The 15,390-nt window shown below is 50.3% G+C and overlaps 1 protein-coding gene across 4 annotated transcripts in view; it reads left to right on the top strand.

Moving 5' to 3' along the window:
* LOC146867553 (delta-1-pyrroline-5-carboxylate synthase) overlaps nt 1-15,390 on the top strand; it is a 384,344-nt gene that overhangs the window by 116,197 nt on the left and 252,757 nt on the right. For 2 of the 4 annotated variants that reach the window (XM_085606275.1, XM_085606277.1), the window contains exon 6: nt 8,106-8,258. In XM_085606275.1, coding sequence (XP_085462401.1) covers nt 8,106-8,258 — 153 coding nt within the window. Of the gene's footprint in view, nt 1-8,105; nt 8,265-15,390 lie in introns of all 4 variants that reach the window. The other 2 variants (XM_085606272.1, XM_085606273.1) reach the window with 1 other exon arrangement.

Below are 15,390 nucleotides of genomic sequence, written 5' to 3'. Positions count from 1 at the left end.
TAAAAACACAGGTCATGTATAACATCATAAGGCTACTAGGGAAAGAAAAGACCTAAACACGACTGCAACAGTTTACACATAATCCAAAATCAATCGCTACCTTGGGAGAAAAAGGCCTACAAAAGCATAGTCAAAAACATAACTGCACAATACCATATTGATCACTACAATGGGAGAAAAAGTCCTAACAGAACAACCTCATCAGAAACTAACATTTCATGACAATTACCCGCGCCCAAATGCCCGCTAGTTGGGCTAACAACACATCAACCACGTACTCCAGGGATGGTGGGTGGGGAAAAGTTATCTGCCCCGAGCGCCGGGGCACGTCCTATGTGGGGGAGCGTCCAGGGAACAAGGGGGTCACCTGGGCGCTCCCCACCGCTTTATCCCCCCCCCCAGTGGCCCGCCCCCCTCCCTTCCGACCCGGATGTCGATTAACGACATCCGGGTCATCCAGGCAGCCAATCGGCGGTAGGGCGCGCCCCCTAGTGACGCGCCCCACCACCGAGTAGTCCAGGGGGAGGTCGCCGCACAGCCATGCAGGCGGGGGGGCCAAAAGCCCCCCCTTTCCACATGGTCAGTGACTGGCTACCGCCCTCCCCCTATGACCACACCACCCCCGGACACAGCACCCAGACGTGGTATCTTTGGAAGGCGGGGGGTCGCGAAACCCCCCGGCCGTATTTATTAAGTACAAAAACAATAAATTTCAAATTTGCATGATAAACGGTTATACAAAATTCAGCAGGACATTAGATACATAATTGTCAACAGGTGTGAGTGTCTATCCTTAACAAAGACTCTAATACAAATTGTTTCCTAACCGAATCTAACATCCTCCTCTGCAATTTTGTATACTAACATTTCTGGGCCATATGGCAAGGTCGCTAACCGGTGTCAGGTCCTACTAGCTGCGCCTCCCCTACAGGTGTGCGCATGCGCAGCCGGGCCCGGTAATTACCCGGTCCACGCCGTGAACTTCATTTACCCACTAAAGGAGGGCCCTTACTCTGCGCCATCCGGTGACGTCATGAGTATGCGCGCGCGGGGTGGCTACCAGCCTAAGGAAAGCGTGACTCCCCAACCCGCGCCCCTTTGAAGCACCAGTTACCTTGCCCCTGAAGTTCTAGGAGGGGCCAATGGCCCCTCCCCCTGGGCGGGCACCTCCGTAGGATGATGCCCGCCCCCTCAGACCTTCAAATAGTTGCTCACCGGTCATGACCTTACCGCCACGGGCCAGCATTGTTAACCGACGATCTGGCCTCCCCCTCTACCCAGACATAAACCAGGAGCGCGCCTATTTTTTAAAAACCCCTCCAACCAGGCCCAGACATTATTAGACCACAGGACATTAGCTGCCTCGGTCAAGTGCACCCCGTCCCTCAAGTAAAAATGCTCGCCCCAGATACACCCATGTGGAATCGTCTGCAACTGGGGGGTCCGAAATAATTTGTCCAACTGTGTGTTGACCCTCCGTACCGAGTGATTCAATGCCCTGACCGAGACCCCCCCTCGCCACTGCCACCGAGGAATAAGTTGCGACCAAACTACTGTGGAACCCGGGCAAGCCCTGGCCACCCACCCCGCAGTGGAAATGATCTCCTCAATGAGCACGCGCCTCCCCAATTTTGCCAAATCATTCTCCCCCAGGTGAAGTATCACCACTGACGGGGGGGGCCGCTGCTGAGCTAAGATTCCCTGGAAGAAACTCCGAAACTGGCTAAGGCATAAACCCCCCCTCCCGAAGAATGAGATATCCAACCCCTTTTGCGCTGCGCTCATCCTACGGTCTCCTGAAAGAAAAACATGTTCCGCGCGCCTAACATAAGAATGGCCCACAATCCAAGTCACCAGCTTCTTGTGTCCTCCGTGCTGTGCCGATGTCGATCGTTGTCGCCCGGTGACGAGTTCCTCCCCTGCGTGACAGGTTTGAGAAACTGTAAACAAAAGAAACATACAGAGCGTGAGCACCATCATGTCACAACATGTCAATTCGTACATAACTCTTGTAACGTTCAGACGACCATCTTCCCAGTGTCTTCACACTCTCCACTGAGAGACCCCTTGCCACTGCCTCGGTTGCTGCCCCAATCCTAAATGAATGGGTGCCAAATTCCTTTGGATCGAACCCTGCCAGACTGACCGTTAGCTCCAAAACTCGCTTAAACTGGTACCTAGTCAATGGTGTACCATCGGCGTGACACAGCAGTGTGTCCCCCGCCGTGCACTCCCGCTGCCTACAGAAAGCCTCCACGTGAGCAACCGGGCAGCAGGGGTTGGCCCGCGCCCGATGGAGCACTATGGTGTGACCCCGAGAGTCCTGATCGGTTTTTGATTTCTGAATTGTTATTCGCATAACGTCTTCCTTGATCTCAACCCCGGCCCACTGTAGTCCCCCCACTTTATCAGTTTTTGACCCAGCAACTAACTCCCCAACCCTCAAAGCCCCATAAAAGGCCAGGGAAAATGCCGCCTTGAACAAGATAACCTCCCACTGTGAGCTACAAACCGTGTGCAGTGCCCCCAATAAAGCCGTCAGCCGTGCCAATCCAATGGGCCTTCTCTTATCGCCCCGGTAACCCTGTACACGGCGCCAACCCCTCAATGCCTTGCGCACCAGAAATGTGTTAGTGGGATCCCGCATACCCCTACTCTGCGCAAAGAAGGAGATTGCCGCCCTATGTCTGTTCGCAGTCGCAACTGAGCGCCCTTCCTTGTGCATTGATTCTAGGTAAGCTGCGAAGCTGTCCTCCTGCGCCCACCTAGCCTCCCATTCCCGCCCCAAGAAAGCCCGATAAGACAAAAACGCCCCTTCGTAAGCTGTCTTGGTCCTGGGGGCTAAGCTAGCGACCACGAGGTCCTGTAATCTGGGGCACCAATCTGCCAGAGTACTGCCGGGAATTGCGCCGGCTGGGGATCTGCCGCCGGAAGGTGTTCCCTGAAAACCTGCATTTTAAAGCGAGAAAGGGAGTCAGCTGCATTATTGAGGACGCCAGGGACATGCTTGGCTCTGAAAATTACATTCCATTTTAAGCATTGCAACACAATCTCCTTCAGTAAGCGGAGTATGAATGGACAGCGTGCCCCCTGCTGATTTATGCATTCCACCACCGTCATGTTATCCGACCAGAACACCACGGATTGGTTGCGCAAGTGTTCCGGCCAGACCATCAACGCTACCCATATCGGAAAAAGCTCCAGAAAGCCAATATTGGTAGTCAGACCCTGTGTCCTCCATTCCGCTGGCCACCGCTGGGCGACCCACCTGGTACCCAAAATGGCGCCGAAGCCGGTACTCCCAGCAGCGTCCGTCCATAGGCCCAATTCCGCCGATGTGGCGGGAGGACCCGGCCACACTACTCTGCCATTAAAATCCTCCAGAAATGCCATCCAAATGAGCATATCCTGGCGAACCTCAGATGACAACCTCGTGTGGTGGTGTTTCTCCCGTAGTCCTCTCATTGCTTGGGCAATAGAGCGTGAAAAAGGGCGTGCCATTGGGATGACCCGAAGCGCAAAATTCAATTGCCCCACCACCTCCTGTAGCTGTTGCAATGTAACCTTGTCTTTGCGTAGGCATTGACGCAGGGCTGCCCTAAAGCTAGATACCTTGGCCATGGGTAACCTGAAGCATCCTTCCACTGAATCAATTTCGATACCAAGGAATTCCAAACAGGTGGACGGGCCAACCGTCTTCCCCGGCGCTAGCGGGACCCCAAAAGCCCGCATGAGCACACAAAATTCCTGCAACGCCCAAGCACACTCCTGAGATCCCGCCGCACCCAAGAAAAGGAAATCGTCCAGATAATGCATCACCTGCCGATGCCCCGTCACCTCCCTCATGACCCATTCCAAAAATGAGCTAAACGCCTCAAAGTACGCACATGAGATAGAACAGCCCATGGGCATACATTTGTCCATATAAAACTTGCCATCGAAAGTGAAACCTAAAAGATGATGGTCCAGAGGATGAACAGGGAGGAGGCGAAAGGCAGATTGTATGTCTGATTTAGCCATCAATGCCCCTGGCCCCAGTGCCCGCAATAAATCCACTGCCTGGTCGAATGATGCGTACTTAACGCTACAAATTCCCTCATCAATCGCATCATTCAGTGACGCCCCTCTCGGAGCCGACAGGTTGTGGATCAATCTGAACTCACCTTTCTCTTTTTTGGGTACCACCCCTAGTGGAGAACACACAAAATCGGTGACAGGCACCTCCTGGAAAGGGCCAGCTATTCTACCCAGGGCCAGTTCCTTGCTAATCTTAGCAGCCACCACTGCGGGGTTATGTTGCACCGACAGTTGGTTCCTGCAATGCGTGTTACCTGTGTAGCCCCCCGCCGGGATCCTAAAACCGTGAGAAAAACCTTCTTGCAGTAGAGTGGCCGCTGTGTGATTCGGGTACCTATTCAACCAAGGGATCATTGCCAAAACATCTATAGGGGTTACGATCTCCCGAATATCGGCCCTACACTGGCTTCCCCCTCCCCCTCTGGCTGTGGTTGCCCTGCTTGGACCTGCAAGATGACTCGGGGTGGGAGGGATGACCGCAGATCGAACATGCATGTCTGAATTTACAGGTGCCCGGGGCCCTCGTGCAGGTACGCTTATTAAAGTCCCAACACACCCCTTTTCTCTCAAACCCCCCCCCCCCCTACCCCTACCCGGGACCTCACTCCCCTGAGCCGCCCGAAAGGGGTGCTGAGGTCTGGTGAAGTACCCCCTGCCCGCAGTGGCAGACTGTAGTGGGGCAGAGCTCCCAGAGAACTGCCTATGCCATGACACAGAGTCCACCTTATCCCATGCCAATGACGCGTCAAATTCCCTAGCTTTCCTGAAATTGACATCATACTCCTTCCAGGCATCCCCCGGGTACTGCTCGCTCCACCCCACGATTCTACTCTGGTAGCAAGCCAATGCCGCCTGCACATTAGGAGGCCGCTCGGCCATGATGGTCGTGAACACTGCAAAAGCCCTAACCCAGTTGAGCAAAGATTCTTCAACCCTAAACCTAGCACACTGTGCCCTCCACTCACTTGGAAGCATCCACTCCTTTAGTGTCTTTGCCTGGTCCATCTCCCTGTGATCCAGTAGTAATGAAAAAATGTAAACATATTTCCCCGCCCAAATGCATTCCTTCGTTGCCTGGGACACATGTTGTGCCAAATTCTCAGACCTAGAGGGCAATGACCCATCGCCCAAGAGGGGCAGTGCCACCTCCTTACCCTTTTCCTGCGCCGCGACCGGTTGACCACCATCTGCCGTTGGTTGGGCGGGGCTGGAACCTGTAAGTGAAGAAGAAGGGGGAACCGCAGCTCTATCCGCTGCCGCTGCTGCTTTAATCTTTTCAACCAACTGTGTTGCTTCAGCTGCATGATCTGATGACGCTGGTAAAACCCCCCCCTTTTTTAGCCAAGGTAATAAAGCCGCTATCTGAGATGCCAATTCAGGCGGGACCGAGTCTGGGCTATCTGGTGGGACTACGGGCCCCCCGGGAGGCATAGCCGGTGGGGCTGGCCTGGTAGGCGATGGAGAGACCGGTACCGGCAGACCCGGCACTGGGATCGGTTGTATGGGCGGGGGGGTAAGCCCCCCAGGAGGTGGCGGCAGCGGCATGGCAGGAGCCAATGTAACGGGTGTCGGGACAGGTACCAAGGGTACTGAATCAGAAACCACGGGTGTGATTGAAACCGGTACCACTGGGGCTGGGGCACTGCGCCTCCGCTTCTTAGCCTTGGATGACTTGGGCGGGCTAACAAAATCCCCCCCTGGACAAGGGTGCCTTCCGCTGCCGCGCGGGCCTGCCTGCAGACGCTGGGGGGTCAGTAAACCTTTCATTCAAGCGCGCTTCCAATTCATCCACTTTACTCAATCTCTTATTGATGCTATTCATCTCCTGCATCATGGCCTGCAACATGGCCTCCATCCTGGACCCACCTTCGCTACCCACTGGCCCCGCCATGACTTGGGTGCACCGACCTACACTAATACCTTAATACAGGTGTCAGTACGCTTATTACCTTCACTAGATGGAGGATCTACAGGGGGCTGTAAGCACCATGCAACCGTAACCGCAACGCCCCGGCTTATCCGGTTTGTCAGGGGTGAGTAAACTCTAACGTAGACCCACCCGGCGGCTACCAGAAGCAATGTAATGCGAGCCCCCCGCTCTCCTCTTACCGATCGAATCCTGCGTACTCCCAGCCGGAAGTGAAGGTACCTGCGACCACCACCGCTGGCCACCACTCGGGGCTTAGCACAAGAAATTACAGGGACGTAGAATAACACCTGAAATAGAAAATGTATTAAATCCCGGTAGGTATGAAAAGCAGCACCCACTTCCTTTAACTGCCTACCTAAGCAACCACCGGGCGCTTCAATATTAATGTGTACTACGAGTACATAAAACTGTGCTCAGTAACAGACTTATTGGCACCTATGATCGACCAATCCTTGCTTTTGTTATGCACGGGGAGATTAAGTGAGTTGCTCAGAATCACCAGAGGGCCTGTCTTCAAGTCGAGGCTAGGTAAAACCACCTTAATATATAGCTGAATGGGGTCCTGGTCGAGTAATGCGTATCAAACCTCCCCCATCAAACTCGACATTAATATATTGTCCCTCTCTTTCAGGCTCTCTGTACGTCCATTGCCCGCATTAATTAACGTATGTGAACCTCAGATTCAGGCCTGTTGGCTATGTCAATGCACGTTTAAAAAGAGGGCGTGTAAACTAACAAAATGTGCTTCCCACCTCTCTTCACATGCAATGTTACGGGGAAAATGTCCTTAGCTTTTTTTTACAAGTACACGTTAATTATTTTGCACCATTTCAATCAATTCTAATTTCATAAATTTAAATTAAACTGTCCTTTCCACTAAACATGATGTATATTAACTATCACACTACCAATAATCCAACTAACACTCATCCCTTTATCGACGGGCGGCAGCAATCTATGCACAGATCAACAACATCTGCTCTGCGGCGTAACATTCAATTAAAAACTTATCCGCCTGGGACCTCACACGCACAGCGCACGATCGCAGGAGGGGCGTGCCACCGCCTCCCTGTACCTGCTACCTTCCTTGCACGCTGCCGACGCCGGATCACCGCTCGGTTCCCCTCTCGCGGACCACAGAATGCCTCCGTCGCTTCCGGATCGCGAGTTCGTCTCCCAGCAACACACGATGCCTCCTGGCAGACCGTACGATGCCGTCCGGCGATTCTTCAGGGCTTCCGAACGCTTCCTCTCTGCGAACGCGAATCCTCAGCTACGAACCTCCGTACCGGCGAACCTGCAAAGTAAGAAAAACAAACGAAAAGTTATCTGCCCCGAGCGCCGGGGCACGTCCTATGTGGGGGAGCGTCCAGGGAACAAGGGGGTCACCTGGGCGCTCCCCACCGCTTTATCCCCCCCCCCCCAGTGGCCCGCCCCCCTCCCTTCCGACCCGGATGTCGATTAACGACATCCGGGTCATCCAGGCAGCCAATCGGCGGTAGGGCGCGCCCCCTAGTGACGCGCCCCACCACCGAGTAGTCCAGGGGGAGGTCGCCGCACAGCCATGCAGGCGGGGGGGCCAAAAGCCCCCCCTTTCCACATCATGCATATTAGTAGGCATTTATTATATGTTACAAGTGGATGGCCTGGTGAAACGCAAGTTGGGGTTTAAAACTTAATACAGTGGCTGTGGTTCTCAGGACTAAGAGGATTGTTTGCTACCCAAGGGAACCCTTTTTAGCAGCCTTCGAAGAACAAAACATTGAGAGAAGAACAATACAGTTCTAAACCATTGCATGCACCTCCTGATGCCGTTTCATAGCTCGCAGGGCTATTTTAGAAGGCTTGTAAATTATGAACTGCAAGTAACATAAGGATCTGTGACAATCTACTGATCTAGCTACATAAAATACACAGCTGTGGTTTGCATGTTCCTCTTGGCAGTAGGCACTTTAACCCTCTGTGGTACTGTGATGATTCAAAACTGTGACTAAGCAAAACAAAGATATCTCTAGCAAGTGCACTACTAGTTTGATTGTCAGACTCCCTTTTCGTTTTCTGCTGCTAAAACGTAACCGCAGTTTGTATTTCTTTTCAGATTTTGGTCACCAATCTGGATTTTCATGACGAGCAGAAGCGTCGGAATTTAAACGGAACATTGCACGAGTTACTGCGGATGAATATCGTTCCTATTATCAACACCAATGACGCCGTTGTCCCACCTCCTGAACCCAACAGTGATCTGCAGGGGGTAAATGTGGGTACAGTATTCCTGTGGGTTGCGGCTGCTCTGGAGCTCTGCCTGGGTTTAGTGCATGGCTTTAGCTCTGCATGAAGCGCAGTTCATCCCGAAAGTGACCTGCAAGGGATGATGACGTTCATCCCGGAAGTGACCTGCGAGCGACGGCAGGTGACGTATGGAGAAAGCAGATGCTTTTGGGAGAGAAATCGCTTGTGCTGCCTTGACAGCGCATGTGGGAAGGGCAGCAGTACTACAAAACACTCACGCAACGCTTCCTTTATCGCTCAACTACTCACGCGCAGCTGGTGTGGAGGAATTTTTTAAAATTTATAACCGGACTAAAATTGCATGCTTAAACTAACCTCTCTGAATCAAGTGCAGCTCTGTGCATTAGTGCTTAACCGATGGTGCGTGTTTTTTTTCAATGTAAACTGTTTATAAAAGAACATATTTAAGAAAGCTAAAGTGAATGTCACCTGTATGTCGTTTTTATTAATTTCCTCGTACAGTTTAGCTGTAGAACTCCGGAAGCACTTCGTTGCACACCAGTGTTTGGTTTGTAAGGCAGCTTTTCATATTTGAACTGTGTGCCCCCTAAGCCTGAAACTGCAAGGAAGAAAGCTCTTTATTGGGATGGAAGGAACTAAAGCAAATATCATAGCGCCGATATCTACAGCCCTCCCCCGCAAACATGGCAAATAGCTTCTTTAGCGCACAAGACATGAAATAAATCAGGCAACACATGGTTTGGCGGTCAACAGTTTGCTGAAGGTTTATTCCTTGATTGAAATATGCCACCGTGGTAGGTTAGCTTATGGGCGATCCAAGGGCAGGCAGCGGTGAGTGACTTAAGCTGCCCAGCCACCTGATGAGTCAAACAGCACCATGGGCATACCCATTTGCTGCTATAATTTTTTATTTTAGGAGTTTTCTTTAAATCCGTGACCACCAGTCTATTATTACTCACACCTTTTATGGGGTGGAGCGGACAAAGGCAAGATCAGACTTGAAACCACCCGAAGGAGTAATGAGGCGCCTTCGCTTACATCCCAGGCTCCTGCCCTAAAGACCTCAGGGGTTTGGTATTGGGCACTCTGCTCCCTCCGATGGTACCCTTATGTACCAAACTGCCTCTGGATCGCCCTGTAACTCCACCACAGCCTCAGAGAGGGCCACCATCACTTCCAGGGCCACCGCCACCAAGGCGGGCTCCCTAATCATCTGCAACCCGCAGTTACCAGTCCTTGCAGGAGCAAGAGGAACAAGTCCATACCAACCTCTGACTGGTGTGCCCTGCCCTGACTACACTGTGGTGCTTGCCTTAATTAGGCCATGCCTTATGAAAACCAAAGCCTCTGCTCGCTGAACCTGCCCTTCGTGCTATTCACCCTTCTGCGGGAATGTTCAGTAGCAATCCAAGACCTGGTTCCATGCCATACCCTGCGCAGGATTATCTCAGACCACCATAACTCAGTGCCCCATACATTTGCTGATTTCAGCCATGGTAGGCTTCATTGCCCTGATTTATGTGCAGCGGACCAGGAAGGCGAGGTCATTGCCACAGAGTTGAATTCCTAAAATTTGAGGTGGGGCTCACCCGAGCTAGACTTTGCTGCAGCTTTGTGATCAAGTTGCGCCAGTGCCTGTCGGGGGAATGCTATCCGAGTGTGGTGGGGATGCCGCAAAGTGCCATATATTTATTTGTTAACAAGTTATTGTTGATGGCAAACGCAATTCCGTTATCTTTACTCACCACCATTTGGAAACGTCATCAACAGTCCTTGGGGACCAATTTGAAATGACTTTGCTCTTTGTTAATCACATATCCATGTAATATAATCTGTTGTGTGCTTTGTGCAAATGTTACGCCTTGATATTGTGGGCTCGGCTATACCCTATGTCTACCCCCACACTGACGAGACCCAAAGTTCAGGGTTCAACTGGTAACCATATGCAGCACCAGCAGGAAATGGAGGTACACTGGAAATGGTCAATGTTAGGGGAGTATGGAGTCTTGTACCTGATGGACCCAGTCATTGCACGGTCTGGCACCGGAGGGATAGCCCTCACCATCCACAGTGCGATTTGCTAAACATGTCTCAAATAATTGAAGATGTCATGTCCTTACATGGATGCCTCGGTGCTGCTCCCACCAAAACCAAGGTATGAGTGGATCTGAAGCGGAGGGTGTGGCCCAAGGTTCTTATAAACGGACCCCTAGTATTCTGCTTCATTTCATGACCTTGTTGCCTGCAAAAACTCCAAAGTCTAACTGCGATCATTTGATTCTGTGTGGTGCCATGCTGATGCCCCCACCCTAGTGGAGATAGAGCAGTGCCAAAATTATGATAAGGTATTTCCAGACTGCAGGCAAGCAGAAAAGCCTTGAAGGTGAGAACGTGGTGTAAAACATATGTGCAAATGTACCTGCATTTTCCTAAATTGGAGAATGCCAAATGTTTTCAAATAATTTTGTCAGCATTTTCCCTCTAAACCATTGCCTTCTAAAACGTTTAGAACCACGATCCATTTTGTACAGTGACAACCTTTCGCACCACCTGACTTTAATGGCCATGAGTCAGGCGGTTTGTTTTTTAAACGTTAAACGAAGCATCCTGTGACACGCACTCTTGTTTAGTGAGAGCACGCTTCCATTGAAATGGCTGCTAAATTTTCCCCCACACAGTTTTATTGATACAATATTTTGTTCAATATAGTTGTATCAAAATCCAGTTGCAGTGAATATTTGGCTTTTGCGAATCACCAAGTAAAGTGCCTTGTTTTGTTCTGACCGTATTAAAATTGTTGCTTCCAACACACTTCAGAATTACAAGAAATGTGCTTCATGTTTGCTTTCCTGACTGCTGTGCGTCCAGTTCATTCACAGCAGTTTTTAGGTCTCGCCTGAGCCAGCACGCATGCGGTGCTCTGTGAGGCTTATAGTGAGGTCTTTGAATTCAGAGCCCACGCTCGTGCGTGTGCTTTTTTTGTTGCTCACGCTATTGACCTTTGCGTGCGTCTTTCTAAGAAAGACAGCACGCAATTGGCTAAAGGCGGGTGCATGTCCCGCCTTCTCTCCCCCCTGGCCTAGGGAGCTCGGGAGCGAGCAGTAGTGCGGTCGAGTGCCACCTGCATACCTCATATATTCCTTGTTTAATTAGCAGCGGTGCGCAGAGTGGTATCTGTTTCGGGTCACGCCACGCTTGTTTTTCTGTAAAGTTAGACATGAACCTGGGCCCGGTTAAAAGACCCGTTTCAAAGTCCGTCTATTATTTCTGCAGGTTTCAGACCTGTTTTAATTATTTAAAGTCCGTGAATTCGCTTACTTGTGTAGCCGTGGCTGTGATTTACAGTTCTTTGTAGCATTTTCTATAGTTGAGATCGGATGTACTATGTTTGTAATTAATATACCTGTTAGTTCTTGGACTTGCGGGAGGGCAGTGAACGGCTCTTTTGTAGCTCCTGCTCTGAGATGGTGTCCAGTTTGGCAGGAGAAATGTTATTAATTTCCGTGCGTGCCTGCGCGTGGATGTTTGTATTCACGTGCACCTGCACCGTGCACACACGGGAGGTGACCGTGCAGAGTATACGTGTGCTGTTCACTTTCTAGCTGTGTGCTCTTGGTCGCACAGAAGTTCCCACCTCCCAGCAGTGCTACTAAAAACTTGACATTGTTTTAATCTGATAAAAAATGGCTCTCACTCCAGGTTCTTTTTAGGGGCTGGCAGCACATCTAAGCCTGTGCTTTTTTTATGGATTTATGATGCTAAATCGTGCTTTGGCAATCTCGGCGCGTTCTCGAGAGAATACTTAAAGAGCGATTAATCACTGTTCCGCACTGAGTGTGCAGAAATGAATGGAGAAGCTGCGTTTCACACCTCCCAAGCAATTAATACCCCCTGATTCTAGCCAGGTTTGTCTTGGAGATAAGTCAGGGTACAAAACGGCCCCTAATTTATCAATGTATGCCTGCCATGTAGCATAAAGGCCCCCCATTTCTTTGGGCTGCTCGCTCGTCGGCTCCAGCAAGGCGCGCCAGGAGCTGCACAGTCTCCGGAGCCTCCGCGCATCGGCGCGCAGAGTAGCTTTATTGGACACATCTGCTGCAGTCACCGCACATTTCCTCATCCACTCCCTGGCATTTTTAGTGAGATAAATCACGGTGCTAATCAGAAGTCTAAGTGACGGCAAGTGATCGCCTTGTTTTGAACAATGGCAAAAAACATACGACTCCGGAGACGGGAGGTGGTGTCTTCGATATTTGAGGCATTACAGCCTCTATTTAGAATTGCATATTAATTGCAATCGCTTGATGGGCGGCGTGCAGCGCCCTGGGTTTACCGCCAAAGGATTTCTTCTATGCCTTCTCCGCGGCACGTGCTCTGCTCATTTTTATAGCCCACCTGGCTCCGCGAAAAGCATACAAAGCCCTCTTTCTTTTTATGGTTTTCATTTTAGATGGGGTGCGGTGAGATTGGGCACGTTTTCACTTTCCGTCCGGCATCTTTTGGCGCATGTGGGTGTTTGTAAAGGTACGGCTTCAACCGTTCCCATGGGGATGTGATGTGTGGGGGGGGGTGGGTCGAGGGTGTAATCCTTTAGATTTACAGACTCCTTGCACAGCTATTGGTGCAGACAGAACCCAATCATCCATTCATTGGGACGTTCCTGGACAGAGCACGCGTCACCACAGGAGAGAGTGGTAGGCACCAGCACGGCACCGTGATGACGTCATCATAGACAGAGTGTCAGTATCATGGACACCTTGGCGAGGCCCAGGCATCAGTGTGATAGATGATGGGCATTGCAAATCATCGTTTGATCTACAACCAGATTTTGGTAACCCCCATACCCGGAAGTGGATTTACCGTCCGGTACCCGGAAGTGGAGTTATCTCCAGCTGCCCCACTACTAACCGGGTCAGCTAGATCACCAGCCAGGAGACCCAACACAGCCAGTAATCCATGCATTACCTACAGACATGTGGCGCGGAGGGGGGCATGAAAAGGCATGGTATTGGGACTATTGTTGCACAGAAATGTTCACGTCAAATACCATAAGCTAAAAATCTGGTGCGAAAACAGACTTTTGAATATTCAGAAGAGGAATGGGGTGAATTGCGTGGCAAGCATTAGGGGCTGCGGGCAGCGAGGTTGAAGTTGATTTATTTTAAAATATTGCATAAATGGCGTTGCATTATGTGCATTGAAGTTGAGCTCACCTTGTGAGTACTGGAGATGTAGGCGACAGGATGTTTACAGTGCATATTCAGGGGGGGCATGCGTCAGACGGGGTCGCTACTGAAAGAATCTGAAAGGGGAGTGAGGGGCAGAAACACCTATACATGCACATATAGCCTCGCTCCATGACGTCGAAAGTGGACAGATTCGGGGAGAATCTACTAGAGAGGGAAAGAAGAAAGATTTCCTCCGTTTCGTTGGTATTTTGGCTTCGAGGCAGGGAGAAGAGGCAGCGTGTGCGATGGGTTTGTTTTTTGCCTCCTCTTCTTGCACTTTGGGGTTTCCAGCAAACCCCATGCTTTGTTTCAAAGGCGGGAACCCGCCACTCTTTAATATTCGGCGCTAAAATGTAGTGCTTTGTTTGGGAGAGGTGGTGCTTGTATGATATAATATTTGTGTGGAAATCATTAAAAAAACGCATTTTGCCAGTCCATATTTCACTTGGAATCTCTGAGGGAAGGTCCTGGTGGGCATGATGTTTCTCTCCCCTTGTTCTCACCGTTTTTGCTCTTTAATTCCCCCTGCACTATTTGGAAGAGGCAGATGCAGGACTCCGCCTCTGTTGTGATGTTTAACAATTGTGGCTTTTTTTTGGCGTGCGTAAAGGACCTCAAATTTAGCGGGATTTCGTGAATGGGTGGGGTGCTTTGTTTAAGGCCCTGCACACGGGCTTTTAAATGAGGCACTGCCATTAAGGGGTAGAAGTTGAGCCAGCAAATTTAGGGAGAACCGAGCTAGAGCTGAAAAGTGATGGCCTGGCTCTTAAAACCCATGCACAAGTCGAGCCTTGAAATTGTTGTCTATACAAATCATACAGCAAATATCTCCATAGAATGATACCATGTCTTTAAAACCTTTAACATGTGAAATTGTTTCACAGTGAAATATCAGATATCAGAAACAATCCAATTTCCAGTCTGATAGCAGTCCTGTCTTAAGAGGCATGTCCGTTGTCATGTGTACCCTATGTGTGGCCTAGGTTCTTATTCTGCACAGAGTAACATTATACTTAATTAAATTAAACATTGTAGATTTTTGTACAGAGCATATCCTGAAGAAGACGCAAAATGGAGAAATAAGTATTTGCCTTGGATCATACAATTTGGTCAAGCCGGGAAGCAAGAACTGATCCTCGGGCCGCAATTGCTGGCTTAAATGACTGGGAGCACTAGAAAAACATAACACCTGTTTCAGTAATTGCGACCGCTTGTTTGTAATTTCCAATGGCTGCCGACCCACACAGCATTCGCAGGACGCCGGCTTTTTGTTTTTTTACCTAAGGGGTCAGCAGTTGTTGACTAAAGACCACATTTTAAATAACTTCCTTAAGATTTTACAGAATGTATACATGAACTTTGATGATTACCTGTCCATTGACTCATAGTTTCGTTTGGCAAGTCAATCTCCTCCCCGTCTACCTTCTCTAAGGTACTCATGTCTCCCGCGACCCCTCCCTTTCTCGCTCTCCTAGGTTTCTCCATCACTGTTTGTTTAATCTCTTAACCTGCCTGCCCCCTCATCTTCCCTCCCTCCCTTCCAGATGTGTATCCCCTTCCCGTTTCTTACTGTTGCACCCACATGTCCTCCTCATCCTTCCTGTCTTGCACACCCTGCATTTTGTTATGCCACCTCTTTCCCTTATCCCACCTCTCATTTCCCAGTACCACCCGGTGCACCTCTCCCCTCTCTTTCTCCCTCTCCTATATCTCCATCATGTCTCCCTCCCTGTCTCTCCCTGTTACTTACTCTCCTTTGCACTGTTTCTCTGCTGTCCTATCTTCTATGACAGACTCAGCAGCAGTAGGGTACAGCGCTCTCTCTCTCCCTGACACAGTTGTAAGAGGGCCCATGCAACTATATGTGCAGGGTTAGAATGAGGGCCAGAATTAAAGAGTACCAAG

Source organism: Triturus cristatus, chromosome 1_2, assembly GCF_964204655.1.
Source record: "Triturus cristatus chromosome 1_2, aTriCri1.1, whole genome shotgun sequence".
NCBI classification, from domain to species: Eukaryota; Metazoa; Chordata; class Amphibia; order Caudata; family Salamandridae; genus Triturus; species Triturus cristatus.
This window is presented reverse-complemented; position numbering and strand designations above follow the sequence as displayed.